General features: G+C 45.6%; 1 protein-coding gene across 2 annotated transcripts in view; it reads right to left on the bottom strand.

The window, feature by feature from the left end:
* The window catches only part of NAT8L (N-acetyltransferase 8 like), a 77484-nt gene that overhangs the window by 48093 nt on the left and 12932 nt on the right, over window positions 1-16459 (bottom strand). For both annotated transcript variants that reach the window (XR_011030377.1, XM_068276096.1), the window contains exon 2: window positions 9813-9977. Coding sequence is in view for 1 of the 2 variants with exons in the window: in XM_068276096.1 (XP_068132197.1) it covers window positions 9813-9977 (165 nt within the window). In the remaining variant the exon portion in view is untranslated. The remainder of the gene's footprint in view (window positions 1-9812; window positions 9978-16459) is intronic.

The raw sequence follows: 16459 nt of genomic DNA on the forward strand, positions 1-16459 counted from the left end.
TGACGTTTTAATACGTTAGGATGGCGGTAAATGGTTAATTAAAGGGAAGGTTCAAGCAAAATAAAAAAAAATTACTCATTTTTTTTATTTTGCTTGGACATTCCCTTTAGGGGGGGGGGGGGGGGGGGGGTATTTGGGGAAGTGCAAGATTAAGACAATATAAGGATCAGACAGGAGTCAAAGATTTTTGAAGAATTGAGCAACTTGATGAAGCTAAAATCCTCAGAAGAGAGCAAGAACATTTCATTTAAATATTGAGGGTTGTCAATGTTATTGTTTCAAAATACAGTTTATAAGGATAACAAGTAAGGCCTCGTTCACATCTGCTGCGCTGAAAAACGTGTGAAAGCGTGTGGTAAAAAACGCATGCGCTTGTGCGCACTTTAGTCCGCGTTTCTGTGCGTTGCGCTGCGCTTCTTTAAAGCACGTTTTGCTTACTGTAGCAGCAGCAGTTGTCAATAAAACTTTGTTTTTGTATGTAAATGTATTTTTTTCTCCAATTAGGGGTAAAAAACGCATGCGCTTCTATGCGCTTGTACGCGCTTCTATGCGCTAAAAAAGCGGACCTATTCACTTGCATTTCTGTGCGCTTTACAGCTCAGCGCACAGAAATGCCTGCAACACTACGTTTTTGTAACGCTGCTCAGCGCAGCGCATAGATGTGAACCAGCTACATTTAGTTACATGGACAAATCAATACCTTGCTGATCGCACAGGGCAGTGCGCTGTAGAAAGCGCACAGAAACGGCCCTGATGTGAACGAGGCCTAAGCCTCTGAAGCTTTTACAAGTGTGATTAACAGACTGAAAAGAAATGAAAAAGCCTTCCTGGTGGGTATGCAGACCTCTCTTCACTTACAATAACATACTAGGCACTGTTATAACTTCACAGACAGTGAAATCTGCCTAGTAACCTGTAGAATGAATCCAGCAACATGTCTAGACACTACGCAGATGCCTGGACCCTCGTCTAGTCATGTACGTTCCATTTGTCAGTTCAAATTTACTAACCTCCGTTAGGTTCCTGTCACATTATGAAGAGAAAGTTGCGATGCAATTATTCTTCAATCGCAGCGTGTTTCAGAGAAGTCCCAACTCATGTTAGCGGTGCAACCATACAGTGAGGCATACAGTACCATGAAATCATGCCTCACTGCCATAGAAAGACACATTATTCTTTTAAAAAGAAACCGTGACCAAGAATTGAACTTCATCCCAATCAGTAGCTGATACCCCCTTTTACATGAGATATCTATTCCTTTTATCAAACGGATCATCTGGGGGCTCTGTATGGCTGATTTTGTGGTGAAACCCCTCCCAGTGTGATGTCAGCGCCTCACAGCTCTGAGGTCCTGACATAACACTGTGGGAGCCTTGTTGCATTGTGGGAAATAACAGTTTCCAACTGCCAAAAAAAGCAAGCAGCAGCTACTTCCACTGACATCACCTGCCAGCAGTAAAAATGTCACCATGTGATAAATGTCTGAATGTAAATAAGGGAGAGGAAAGATTTTACAATAAGCAAACACTGACTAAATCATTTATATAGAATTATTGTAAAAATTAAGCACTTTTTAATTACATTATTTTCACTGGAGTTCCTCTTTAACTACCTTAAGACCGCTCCACGCCCATAAGCGTGGCCGCGGCGGCATCCCCGGGACCGCCTAATGCCAATTCGAGTCGTGGAGTTGCAGGTTTCAGGAGATTGCGCGCGCATCTCCTGCTTGGGGAGCGGAGCTGCTCTGGAGACGGTTAGACGGCAAAACCACCGCCTAATTAACATGTACAGCGCTGTGATAGGCAGCAGCGCTGTACTGGGGACTCCATATGCTGGGGAGTGATCGGCTGTCATAGGCTGAAGCCTTTGACAGCTGATCACGCTGATTGGCTGGTGGGGGGAGGGAGCAGGGAATAAATATTAAAAAAAATAGTAATTTTTATTAAAAAACAACAAACATAAATATTGATAAAAAAATAAATAAACATGCTGGTGCGATCAGACTCCACCAACAGACAGCTCTGTTGGTGGGGAGAAAAGGGGGGGGGATCACTAGTGTGCTGTGTTGTGCGGCCCTGCAGCTTGGCCTTAAAGCTGCAGAGGCGTATTTTCAAAGATATAGCCTGGTCTTTAGGGGGGGTTTAGCACTGTGGTCCTGAAGTGGTTAATACACTGCTTCCACTGTGGTATCCCGACAAAACCGTCACATCGCACCACACCGCAATCAATGCCCCATAGGGCTAAGGCCCGGTTCACATTAGCGGTTGTTTGCCAAACGGACCGGATGACCTGACCGGATCCGGACCGGATCCGGATCGGAACCGTACGGTTCTGATCCGGATCCGATCCGGATCCGGTCAGGTTGCATCAGGTGGCAATCAGGATGCGATCCGGATCCGTTTGGCAAAATATACGTAAAAAAAAATAAAAATGTTGGGGTCTGGGAGGTCAGCAGAAGGGGGACCTGTGGAATCAGGCCCTCTGCTGTTTAGCACTCACCTCCACCTCCGACATGCTGCCAACATCCTGCCAACACCTCCAGCTCGTGCTGCTCCACTCCAAAATGCTTGCCCATGTGTCCCCAGCCAATATCGCCGCAAAAATCCGCATAGGAAGTGGGGTAGAAGATCCGGATTTCTCAGCCAGTGTGTTGTGCGGCCTCCGGTTCCCATTTGTTTGTATTGGCCGGATGGTGCAGTCCGGCTCCGCCCCGGATACGGCTGCCGGAGGGGCCGGATGAAAAAATAGCGCATGTTGGAACGGAGGCCGGAGTCCGGATCCGGCCCGGATCCGGTCCGGCTCCGGTTCTGCAGAACGGACCCATGTGAACGGACGCATAGGCTTTAATTGCTATGCCGTGCGTCCGTTCCGTCCGTTCTGCAGGCGGTGCGGCTCCGGCACGGCGATTCCGGAGGGCCACCGCAAGTGTGAACCAGGCCTAACATTGCTTTTTGCGTAGGAATGATTTTGTCCATGGCATAGGCATGATGCTCGATGCAGCTGTAAAAATCATGCGTGCAGCCAACCCACAGTAATTTTACTTGTACTATTCGCAGGTGGGCATCACCGGTTACCCTATTAGGACAAAGCACGTTTTGGGGGTTAACTGCACATTGCTATGGTAACGCATGGTATGCTATCATATACTGCACGTTACAATTGCACTAATAGGATAACACATGCTGCGCCCCCATGTTAGTAAAAGTAAAACTGCTGCATGCTATCGGCGCTGCTATTTACTGCTGCTTCATGCATCCTGCCCAATATGTAAAGTACTTGTGAGCAGTATGGACAGCAGTGAAGTTAGCTGCCTCATGTAGTCTCTGCAGCCAGTGGTACCCACAAACTATTTTCTTTTTTGCTTACATAAAGCTGAATAATTGCAGATATCTTCTGTTTTAAAGGATACATCCAGGCTTTTTTTTTTTTAAAGATCCACTTATCTGGGGCCTCCTGCAGCCGGTGGCAGCAAAATTATGTTTATTCTGCAACCTCCTGATGTTCCCTATGCCCAGTGTCGGACTGGGAGGTGGAAAAGCTGAGGAAATCCACTTGCTGGCTAAGCAGCAGTAATCAGGTGTTGCTGCTCACAGTGAAGACTTGCTGCAGGTTTCTATTGGGAGTGAAAACACAGGGTTACTGCTGCTTGGCCAGCAGGTGGATTTCCTCAACTTTGCAGCCTGTCCTCGCACCCGGGACCCATGAAATGATAGATACCCTAATCAGGTCAGCCTTGAAGAGAAACTTTAACCCAGGATTGGGTATCAGTAGCTGCTGATATGCGTACATTTGAATTGGCCGCCGGGAGACTTGGGAGCAGGACATAGCCGGTATATGGCTTATCCTGCTGCTGAACAAGTTCCCAGCAGCATAAATACTATTCCCCCTCCACGTGGATGGTGGGGAATTATATAATTCGGCTTCCAGCTATTGCTGGAGGCCGAATTATAGTGTTTTAAGAGCAACTTCAGCTCCGTCGGCGACGGCGCTGAAGTTACTCACAGTGCGCTGTCTATGGTGGCATCGGCTGCACCCAAATCTCCTGCGCTGTTATTACAGCGCTCGGCTGATACCCCCTTTCCCATGACAAATCTTTACCTTTTCTGGTATAGATCATCAGGGGGGTCTGTATGGCTGATATTGTAGTGAAACCCCTCCTAAAGTGTGATGTCATGACCATGGTGCTGAAAGTTTGCTGTCTGTGAACCTTGCTGCGTTGTGGGAAATAATGGCTTTTTGCAACAGCCAAGCAAGCAACATCTGCCTCATGTCACCACCAGTGAGAAATGTCATAATGTAAATCAGGGAGAGGAAAGATTTTACAATGGACAAACACTGACTAAATAATTGTAAAAAATAAGCAATTTTATTTTTTATGTCATTTTCACTACAGTTCCTCTTTTAAGTTAGGTACCCACGTGAAGACTTCCAGCAACCTGCGATCCAATGAACGCAAGTTCCCTGGTCCATCTTCTGCCGTGGGTACAAATGATGGCACACTAGGGGTGTAATGCAATTGCGGCACTTTTGCACGGAAGTCCATGGCAATCAGAACAATCGTTTGCGATCGGATCCGCCGTGACGGTCATATAAAAATGAGCGATCCCCGTGGGTGGATGCTTCACGCAGCATCATTTAACAAGGCTTTGTTAAACGATGTTGTGAAAAATCGCCATAAAAATCGCGTTATGGGTATCAGCCTTAAAGGGAAGATCTGAGCATAATAAAAAAAAAATCTACTTACCTGGGGCTTCCTCCAGCCCCTGGCAGCCGTCACTCTGCTCCCAGCCGGTGGCCCAGGGTCCCCCACGTTTCCAGATGCTGACCGGCATCTACTGCGCATGTGCGAATGCACGGCCATGCCGCTCACGGAGCCTGGAGTGTTCTGCGCAAGGGCAGAACTACTGCGCCTGCGCAGAATACTCCAGTCCACATGAGCGCGATCATGAGCGGGGCTTGCACAGGTGCAGAAGATGCCAACCTGGTGAGGTCGGCAACGGAGGGGACCCCGGCTGGGAGCAGAGCTGCGGCAAGGGCACAGGACGGCTGCCAGGGGCTGAAGGAAGCCCCAGGTAAGTCTATGAGTTCCATTCATACAGCTCACAAGAAGGTGAAAGAAGGGTCCTACAGGAAAAATTGACAAACATACACACCTAGCATATCCACAGATAAGCAGGATCCCTCCTCCATGTGTAATGAATGTATCATTGCCGTAAAGTTAGAGAATGTAGGGTTGTGAAGGGATGTATGAAATCTTACTTCCTGCTTTGTGCAGATTTCTGAACCAGTGACACAGAGAGATGATGACATCAGTTATACCGAGCGGTGTACTTTTACCATAGTTTCCAACTAGTTTCATAGAAAGCTATAGGACCTGCAGACTAAAGCTGAAAAGACATTTTTCTGTAATTTTGATGTAGTGCTTCTGTCCACTTTTCAGCAACACATCAATGTTACAGATTGAGGTCCGGTTCACACCAAGAGTGCTTTTGAGAGCTTTACAAAGTGCCCTCAATTTCGAAAAGCAGTTTGTGAATGTGACCCCCCATGAGGGTGTTCCCACAGCAGTGTTGTGATTTTGTTAAAATCGAATACGGGCTGCATGTAGCATTTTTTGGAGCAATTCAGCTTGAATGAATGTGCAAAAACTGAAAATTGCTGTGCAAAATCAGGTCTAAGAAAAGCAGACACAAGCTGATAAAAGTGCATTCGTGTACTCAGGCCCTAAGGCTGTGTTCCCACTTCTGCTGCACCACGTGTGGCCAGCAGTGTTATGTCAGCTCCGATTGATACACTGTGGTCTGGCTGTAGCCCAGAGCAGATGCCTTAAAGGATACATCCAGGAAGACTAAAAATAAAAAATCCACTTACCTGGGGTTTCCTCCAGGCTTTGGCAGCCGTCCTGTGCCCTCGCTGCAGCTCTGCTCCCCTCCGGTACCAGAGGCCTACTTGCATTCCAGTGCGCGGCTCACGTAATCATGCTCACATCATCCGGACTGAACTGCAACTGTGTAGTACAGTCCGGATGACGTCACTTTGGCTCAGTAAGCTGCACGGTGAAACGCAAGCAGATGCCGACCTGGCGAGGTTGGCATCTGCACCAGAGGGGACCGGGAGCCACCGTAGCTGCGGCGAGGGCACAGGACGGCTGCCAGGGGCTGGGGGAAACCCCAGGTAAGTAGATGTTTACTTTTTTTTTATCCTGGACCTTCGCTTTAACCACATTGTCAACCTTGCCTGCATTATATCAGAATACAGTTAGAGAACCTTGAAAAGTTAGTGAATTGTAAAGCATCCCCAGTTGATAAAAGTTTGCCAGCCTTGCCTGCGTCATATCAGAATACTGTCGGAGAACCTTGAAAAGTTAGTGAATTAGAGTCTGTACTATTACCTTAATGTATCACTTTGCGTCCGCTTGTCTGCATTTGTTACGGTGTGACCCTGTACTTTCACAGAATAATTAGTATTATAGTTTACAACCTTTGTAAAGCATCCCCAGGTAATAAAAGTTTGCCAGTCTTGCCTGCGTCATATCAGAACACAGTTATGAAGCCTTGAAAAGTTAGTGAATCAGTGTTGTGCTATTGCATAAATGTATCACCTTTTGTCTGCTTCTTGGCATTTGTTATAATAGTGTGACCCTGTACTTTCACACAATATATTACTATTAGGGCCCGTTTCCACTACAAGCGGTGCGATGCGGCTACCGCACCGCAACAGAACTAAAACCAATGCATGGCAGTGGAACAGTTTCCATTGGGCGCTGGTTATGTGGAGTGATCCGAGAATCTACAGCATGCTGCATATTCTCGAACATCCATATCTGCCTCTTCCCATGGGCGGCCGCATCACCCGATGCAGAAGTGACGCGAATGGGAGTGGAAGTGATGCGTAGCCGCATCGCATCCCTTCGGATCCCATTCGCCAGTGTAAAACGGGCCCTTATTGATTTAGAGGCCCAAATGCAATTAACTTTTTCCTGAGTGTTCTCCTAGGATAATTTTTTACTCCTTGTCAATAAAATGCGTTTTTAAAATCCCACCAAGTAAGAAAATACCCCAAATAAGTTTGATAAAACTTTTTCAAAATACTTTTTGGTACTTTTATGATTGCAAAGTGCTGAAAAGTTATTTTACATAGAAGATGAAAAATTATCTCCTAGGAGAACACTTGTGAGAAAACAGCCAGGGCCCATTCACACTTGAGCGTTTTGCCGGCGATTTTGGCAAAACGCTCAAACGCTAGCGCTTTTCAAGGCACTAGGGTAATAAAAGTCTATGGGCCCATTCTCATTTGGGCGATTTGTGCTAATCGCCGCAAGTCGCCCAAAAACGCTAAACACAAACGCATAGCCTGCACCATTTTCACGCGATTTTCCGGCAAAAGCGATCGCTAAAAAAATCGGCAGGTGTGAATGGTGATTTTTTTGGGGCGTCAATCGCCAAAAAACACCACAGCAAAACGCTAGCAAAATCGCTAGCATTTTGCGATCAGCAAGTGTGAATGGGCCCTCAATGCATATAGGTCACAGGAGTAGATTCACTAAAGCTAATGCTAAAGCAGCGCGAGTTAAACCAGAAAGCGCACACTACGTGCTGCCCTGTCAGTGTAGCGTGCCTCTTAAGTTACATGCACACCTTTGGAGTGCCAGGAAATGTGATGGTAGCGGGATTGCGGCACTATACTAATGTGGCCCCTACTACGTTAATTAACCACTTCACCCCAAAGCGGTTATTACCCTAACAGACAAGAGCGATTTTCACCTTTCAGTGCTCATCCCTTTCATTTGCCAATAGCTTAATCACTACTAATCACAATGAAATGATCTATAGCTTGTTTTTTTCACCACCAATTAGGCTTTTGGTGTTGATATTTGTTTTCAGTAATTACTTTATTTTCTATGCATTTTAAAGGGAAATACAAGGAAGAATTTAAAAATACACTATTTCTCCAATGTCATCCCATATAGTTTTAATATAAACACTGCTACTGTGTATAAAACCCACACATTTTATCTGCCTATTTGTCCTGGTTATCACAAGATTTTAATTATGTCCCTAATACAAAGTATAGTGACAATATATTATTTGGAAATAAAGATGTATTTTTTTCTCTGGATTTTTTTTCCACTAATTTCACATGCACGTTCATGGGAGCGCTCGTGCACGCGCGGGGGAGTGCACGCGCACAGTGGCAGCAGCACTGTTTAATTTATAAAAACGCCCTGGAGCCGTTAAGAGGCTCTAGCAGGAGGTTTTTATAAGTCTACTTGTCATTAAGTGGTTAATGCAGTAGCAGTTGCGGTACGATCAAATCGCGCGGCACTTCAAAGATGAATGCATATCTTAAGAGCGCACACTACGTCGTCAGGACCGTTAGCTTTAGTGAATCTACCCCATAGTTGCCAAACCCTTTGTGAAGCCCACTGTCCTAATAATTTGCAGTAGAAGGTATATCAGCACACATACAATATAATGCTACCGTCCTGGGAACATGCATGTTAACCGCAATGAGACAAAATATCTGTAAAAACATACCTACCTTTTACTGCATATTGATTTTCTAAGAAACATGATCTCCAACAGCATTATCTTCAGGTAACAGATACACACAGCATAATCACAAAAGCAGGATTGGTTTTCCCATCCTAGAAAAAGCAGCATGCATGGATATTCCTGCGCCAATAAAAGACTGATCTGCCTTCTGAATCCTTACCTGGCTGGGAAGCCTGTGGTACTATCCAACCCCTGGACCACATGCCACGTCCAATGTGACTGCACATGCAGTGCTGGAGAGATGTTTCCGTGTCCTGGAGCGAGCATGCCGCGTAGGGGTCTGAGGATGGCCACACCCATCGAAGGCTTCCCAGCAAAGTATTTCAGTGACAGATTTCCTTTAAAAAAAGCCCCATCACCTAAAACTGATATTTTAGTCTGGAGAACATGTTGGTGGGATGAACCCAACAGCTCCTTATACCTCCTGGAGACCCCAATGCTACGTACACACATGCGACAACGATCGTTCGTTGAGAACGACGAACAAACTTTTAATTGATGAAAGAACGACCTAAGTAAAGTTAGTTTTAAATTGTGTGTAACGATCTGATCGTTAGAACGAACGTTACATCACGTAAAGCAACTATTGCGCTTGCGCATAAAAATGAGAAGTTTCATGGAGAAATAGCGAAATGCGCATGTCAAGCCTAGTACGAACGACTATTTCCAACGATGTATTACTTTTGCAAACGATCGTCGTTGGTAAAAATCCGCCTAGCTAGATCGTTTGTTTTTAGCGATCTAGCTCGTCCGTCGTTAGACTTAATGATCGTTGGTTGCTTTTTTTTTAAACGATCGTCGTTTGAAACGATCGGGGAACGATAGTTTCAAACGACTATAGTCGCATGTGTGTACGCACCTTAAATGTGAGAAATCTGCACCAGAGTTCCCATGATCCCCCACAGCCCATGGCTAATGTCAAGGAGAAATCACATGACCTGCTAGCTTCACTTATGCCACAGAAGGAGTACTACTCCCACTTCTACTTGCCTAGAAACCTGAGGAACATCTGGAAACTCTGGTGGAGACCTTGGAACCATAAGAAGCCAGTAGGTTATGCAGCCACCAGCACTCTTACAGCTTAAATATCAGTTTCAGAGTGACTGGCGTGTTAAGAAAAAACAAAAAATTAATAAAAAGTAGTAGTAATAATGCCATATTCCGCATTCATTTGAAGCAAGAATCAAATGTCTGGTTTAGTGGCTGATGAGGGGGGTTGAGCAGGGGGAACATCCCTTCAAAGGGGGTCATACTCACCTGGCTGTTTCATGTAATATTGCTCAATATCAGACATGTCCGTGCGTAGAGCACTCTCCAGATGATTGAGGATAATTTTCCTACTGTAGTAGTACCTCATGCCCAACAGAAAGATGGGCATACAGCACGCCAGCATCAAGGAGTTGGTCACAACCAAGCACAATACTATGGAGATAAGGAAGAAAAATAAACGATACCTGTCAGAAAAGAGAATTTAGTGTTGATTTCGGAATAGAAAAACCCAAACATCAAGAATCAGTCAGAACATGTGAGACAGCATAAAGCAGACATTTATTAAGCAGTAAAAGTTTCATTGTTAGGACACATAGCAATATAAAAAAAATGGATAAATACAGTAGATATCTTTTAAATCAGAACTGCATTTAAAGAGCTATCTCCCCCACAGCTCACCACACCATTGTCCTGCAGATAAGGGGCTTTATGGGAGAGGGTAGGGATGTGGCCACTTGGTTCTCTGAAATTCTGGAAATAGGTGTTCTGTCATGTGACAGTGTCACATGACATAGCACAATACTGCACTACCATCAGCTGGCATTCTGTATGTACTAATGTTTGTGGCGCTACACCAAACTTGCCCCATGCACAATGCAATATACAGATCCAAGTTTTCAGGAATGGCCGCAGATAGTCATGTGACTGTTTTCTTTGGAAACATCTAAAGCTGATCATATACTGGTAAATAATGCAAAATAGTGGTATAGGCACTCCTCTATAGCAATTCCTTCACAACCAAACAAATTTCCACCTCAACAGATCAGTGGATCGCTACACACAATGGGGGGGGGGGGGGGAGTCACCTCCCTGTATTGTCATAGACAGAACTGTGCACAGCGCTTACACTTTCCATTGGCATAAATGCAAAATAAACAGTTAATAACTTCAGTTTCTGCAAGTCCACCATTTCACTCAAAGTCCATGTACACTAGTCCACAACATCTGCACGTATTGGCTCCTATTCAACAGTAGTACAGAATACGCTCACCGATGTCCAGTGGCTGATCGGATTAGGTATCAGCAAAACATGTTTTCATGCAAGTAGCTTATTCCACAGCTTGAAACTGCACCTGTATAAAGGTGGCCACTAATGATCCAATTTATAGCGAAAAATCATTAGAGCGATCAGAAATTCTGATCGGAAGTGAAGTATTGTAATACATCGTTCACTACATCATCAATCAACCAATCTTTGCTTTCTATCTATCACAACCAACAAGAAAATCCAAATTTTGGTTCGACGAAAATGCATTCGGACGTCATTTTTTTCACTCGTTCATAATCGACTGTGTCCATCAACAGAGGTTACAACCAATCCGATCAGAATTTCTGATCTCTCAAACGATTTTTCACTACAAATTGGACAGTTAGTGGCCACCTTAAAACTGAAACACAGAAGAGAGGGAGGCATATAGCGTAATCTAGTCTGGTACACGAGCTCTTTGCCTTCACCCACTGTGCAAACCACAGTGATCCTCCTTAACACTCATTGTCAGTGCTCACCCATGTACTAGTAGTTATAGATTGCGCTCACCAAATAGCCTGGCTGACCCAGTACAGACCAGCTAAATTCGTTTGATGGGGTATACACTTTTCTCCACTTCTCACGCAACCATTCCTCTAAAAACCAGCACGATGATACCGGAGCCACAGATGTTGCTTCCTCACCAGCAGTTTCTGGAAAGATCGAAACAGCTGTGGAATAAGCTACTAGCATGAAAATGTGTTTTTCTGATACCTAACCTGATCAGCCACTGGACATCGGTGAGAGTATTCTGTACTACTGTTGAATAGGAGCCAATACGTGCATATGTTGTGGACTAGTGTACATGGACTTTGAGTGGAAAGGTGGACTTTCAGAAACTGAAGTTATTAACTGTTTATTCTGCATTTATGCCAATGGAAAGTGTGAGCGCTGTGCACTGTTCTGTCTATGATATAGTGGTAAATGTCTGAGCAGAAAGGGATTTAATCTGATCAAATGCCTCCACACTGGTTTTCAATTGATTTCAGCTTGAAATGTATTGAAAATCTCTGCTTGCCTGCCAGTTGCAAGGGTAAGGAGAGGATCTCACCTTTTCCACCCAACTCACACACACATTGCATGGGCATCTCAGGCTCTTCTGAACTGGGCGGTTCAAAATGTCTGTGGTTTTATGTACAGACCTACAGATGGGCTTACAAAACGCTGCATGCAACAAAAAAGCAGCCAGCTGTCAGTTTTTGAATCGCAAACATAAAACATCAAGCAGGCACGTGCACAGGGGGGTGCTCTGGGTGCCCAGGCACCCCCCTTTTTAAAATCTTCAAAAAAAGGCCCCTCTCGCCGTGCAAAATAAGCCCCGCCCCGGTCGCGATAAGCCCCGCCCACCCACGGGAAGCTGCGCCCCCGCCTGGGACACTTTCAAGTGAATAGGCCCAGACAGGAATCCCAGTGTGGCATACTGACCTCTCCCTCTACCTAGGACCCATACTGACCTTTACCTCCCCAGCACCCTTATTGACCTCTCCCTCCACCTAGTACCTAGTGACCACTCCCTCCCCTAGCACTCACAGTGACCTCTCCCTCCACCTAGGACCCATACTGACCTCTCCCTACCCAGTACCCACAGTGACCTCTCCCTCCACCTAGCACCCACAGAGACCTCTCTCTTACCCAGCACCCACAGTGACCTTTCCCTCCATCTAGCACCCACAGTGACCCCTCCCCCAGCACCCACAGACCACAGTGACCTCTCCCTCCACCTATCACCCACAGTGACCTCTTCCTCCCCAGCTCTAGCAGTGATCCTGCCTACCCCAGCACCCACACTGACCTTTCCCTCCCCCAGTACCCACAGTGATTTTTCCCTCCCCCAGTGGCTACCCTCCTGTCCCCTGCAGCATCTACAGGGACCTCCCATCCCAAAAGCAGCACCTACAGTGACCTCTCCCATTGCCAGCGCCCACAGTGGCCTCTCCCAACATCCAGTATCCACTCCCTCCTCCTGTAACCACACTGACTTCTCCCAGCACCCACAGTGACCATCCCTTCCTCCTGCACCCACACTGACCTCTACCTCCCTTAGCAGCAACTATGCCATTCATAGCAGCATCCATAGTGACCTCCCACCCCCTGCACCCAAAATGACCTCTACCTCTTGAGACCCACAGTGATCTCCCCCAAAGGACCCACAGCGACCCCCCTTTCCTCCAGCACCCATACTGACCTCTACCTTCAACAGCACCCACAGTTACTTCTCCCCCCAGCACCCACAGTGACCTACCCTTCCTCCATCAACCACATTGACCTCTACCTCACCTAGCAGCAACTATGCCATTCATAGCAGTACCCACAGTGATCTCCAACCCCCTGCACCCACAGCAATCCCACCAATATTCAGCACCCACATTACACTTAACCAGTAACCCCTACTATAGCAAGCACCCAGTACTTGCACCAAGCACCCTATACCCAATACTCACATCCGGCCTCAATATGGCACTTAGTACTTGCATCAAACAGCCACACCACACCCAATACCTGCACCCCTTCACCCTATAGCTGGCACCCAGTACTCACACCTACATGGCACAGTACTTGCACCCAGCCCCAACATGGCACTCACTACTCACACCTGCACACCGCCTTCACATGGCACCCACTATCTTCACTCAGTACTTACACCCAGAACCCACATGGCACCCATTATCTGCATTCAGCAGCATGACAATCAATACCCCCCTAGCCAGAAACGAGAGGGGGGGGGGGGGGCATGCAAGGGAAGGCATTGCCAGGCCCCTTTTTTAAATTTCAGCACCCCCCACTTAAGGACCCTCTGCACGGTCCTGACATCAAGCATCTGAGATGCCCATAAGTCTTCACTCATTACAGACAGCAAGTATTGTTTTTATGCCTGTTCATCTGTGTCTGTAACCCATTCTTCTGTTAACAGACAACACACATATGGTATATACTTCATATACAGTAAAGCAGAGTTATGCACAGCAGCAAAGCCAGTCAAGAAACAAACAGTCAATAGGTAAAGCAAAATAAAGAAAAAACAACAATATTATGTGGCAGATAAGCATGCATTAGCACAATGTAAAATGCAAGAAGGGATATATTTTCATTCAGTTTTCACAAGTGTCAACCCACAGTATTGGTCCACGAGTGTAAAGAACTTGAAGCAGATTGGTCATGTGTCTAAAGGTGGCCATGCATAATGTGGCCTATTTAGAGTAGTAGTAGAGGAGATCTGTTTGCCCCTTTAAGGTTGCTCTATTTATTAAGGAGAGATATTTTATGGTGGTGTTCAGTTTTAATTGCCTATTGAAATTACCCTAAGTTAAAATCTGCACCTCCACTTGAAAGGAGCCTCCACTTTAAATGGCAACAAGCTATTCACCAAAACAAATAGCTGCCCTTGGCTTCTTAGGCACTTCCTAAAATGGTGATCCACTGAAAAAAAATCGCAAATAGAACATAATTCAAACACACAGACAATTTTGTTACAGGAAAGATCATTGGCTTCTCATTGAAGTCATTATCTTTCCCTTACAGGAACTTTGATTGGCCCAGGGAACACTTGTTCCCTTTCACCAATTGCTGATCTCCGAGTCCAATCAGAGACGCACGGTGTGCACAGCAACCTCAGCCACGAGTGACTTTTTAAAACGTCCACTGGTCTATTAAGAGGGACAACTTGGACTTTTTAAAACCAATATCAGTCAGCTACAGGTTAACTAATAAAAAGAAACCAATGGAATCCTTTTCCAGGATGGTCATTGTATGTTTCCTCTTGCAGCCACAACAAGTACAGGAAAACATTGTAGAGGCATTATTTGCCAAGTACCTCACCAGCAGTGTCCATCCGGCACTGGGCAGAAGAAAATAACTAAAAGTGGCTCGCCTGGTTTAACTAGGGATGTGTTGGGTGAATGTGACATTTTCTTCCCACACGGCAAGATTAATTATATGGCCTGAATTAAAGTTTAGCGTTATTCAGACACAGAAAGCATACAAAGAACTGGACTCAGGGGCGTAGCAATTGCTATAGCAGCTGCTATGGGGCCCTGGTGCATAGGGGGCCCAGGTGGTACTTAATGTATTCACTATTAACTTTCTTGTGTTCACCACCCACTGACTTTGTCTCGGCGCCCATGGACTATATGCAGTGCTGATTGCATGAGAATGTAAATTGCCCATTTAAGTCATATCCATAGGGTAGGGGCAGGTGGCATTGCTTAAAGAGACACTGAAGCGAAAAAAAAATATGATATAATGAATTGGTTGTGTACTAAGAATAATTACTAGAAGATTAGCAGCAAAGAAAATATTCTCATACTTTTATTTTCAGGTATATAGTGTTTTTCTAACATTGCATTATTCTATAATATGTGCAGATTACACAACACTCAGCATTCAAAATGATTCTTTCAGAGCAGTCTGTGAAGTATTGACCTCTCCTCTAGCAGAGAAAAAGTAAACAGTTCACTTACAGTTGAGATAATAAAAGTCAGATAACAGCCCTCTCCAGGACAGTGTTGCCAACTCATCCCTTTAAATACTGACACATCTAAGTTATACAGGTTCTGGGGCTTCTCACACATAATCAGTGTCTAAACTGCCTCTAACTAGCCACAAGACATGTATAATTCATAAGTGTCAGTATTTAAAGGGATGAGTTGGCAACACTGCTCCAGGACTAACTTAGTTGGAGAGCTTAAAGGGACACTTAAGTCAAACAAAAAAAATGAGTTTTACTCACCTGGGGCTTCCAATAGCCCCCTACAGCTGTCCGGTGCCCTCGCCGTCTCCCTCCGATCCTCCTGGCCCCGCCAGCAGCCACTTCCTGTTTCGGTAACAGGAGCTGACAGGCTGGGGACGCGAGTGATTCTTCGCGTTCCCAGACACATTAGCTACCTCTATGCTGCTATATGGTATATGATATATGCTATAGCAGCATAGATGGCGCTATTGTGGCCAGGAATGCGAAGAATCACTCGCGTCCCCAGCCTGTCAGCTCCTGTCACCGAAACAGGAAGTGGCTGGCGGCGGGGCCAGGAGGATCGGAGGGACACAGCGAGGGCACCGGACAGCTGCAGGGGGCTATTGGAAGCCCCAGGTGAGTAAAACTCATTTTTTTTTTGTTTGACTTAAGTGTCCCTTTAATGGCTTGTTTGCATTAAGATAACAACTGGAGTTTCTCAACTCTTCCTGTACTGGAAACAATTACACTGATGTATCTGATCTTAATGTTTTATTTCTTAGCTGTACTACACATACAAATCAGAATATCATCTTTTTTTTCGCTTCAGTGTCTCTTTAAGAGTGCCTACACCTGAGGGCCCCATGAAAGTTTTGCTCTGGGGCCCCATAATCTCAAGCTACGGCACTGACTGGACTCTGTAAACTCGTCTTTAAAGGTTAGTACAAATGACACTCTATCAAATCTGGCACACCTGCCCACATTCCTAAAAGCTCTGATAAAGCTCTGATAGAAGAGATAGATAAGTCACAGCCACTTCTACTGCTCAAAGCTGCGCCACAAATAAATGCCTATTCTGATGTCTAGGAATGATCAGTCTCAGCTGCCTGCTGTCAGAAACGGAATCCTAAAAACAATGCAGATGCAGCATCCTCAGCAGAT

Source organism: Hyperolius riggenbachi, chromosome 1 (assembly GCF_040937935.1).
Source record: "Hyperolius riggenbachi isolate aHypRig1 chromosome 1, aHypRig1.pri, whole genome shotgun sequence".
In the NCBI taxonomy this organism is placed as follows: domain Eukaryota; kingdom Metazoa; phylum Chordata; class Amphibia; order Anura; family Hyperoliidae; genus Hyperolius; species Hyperolius riggenbachi.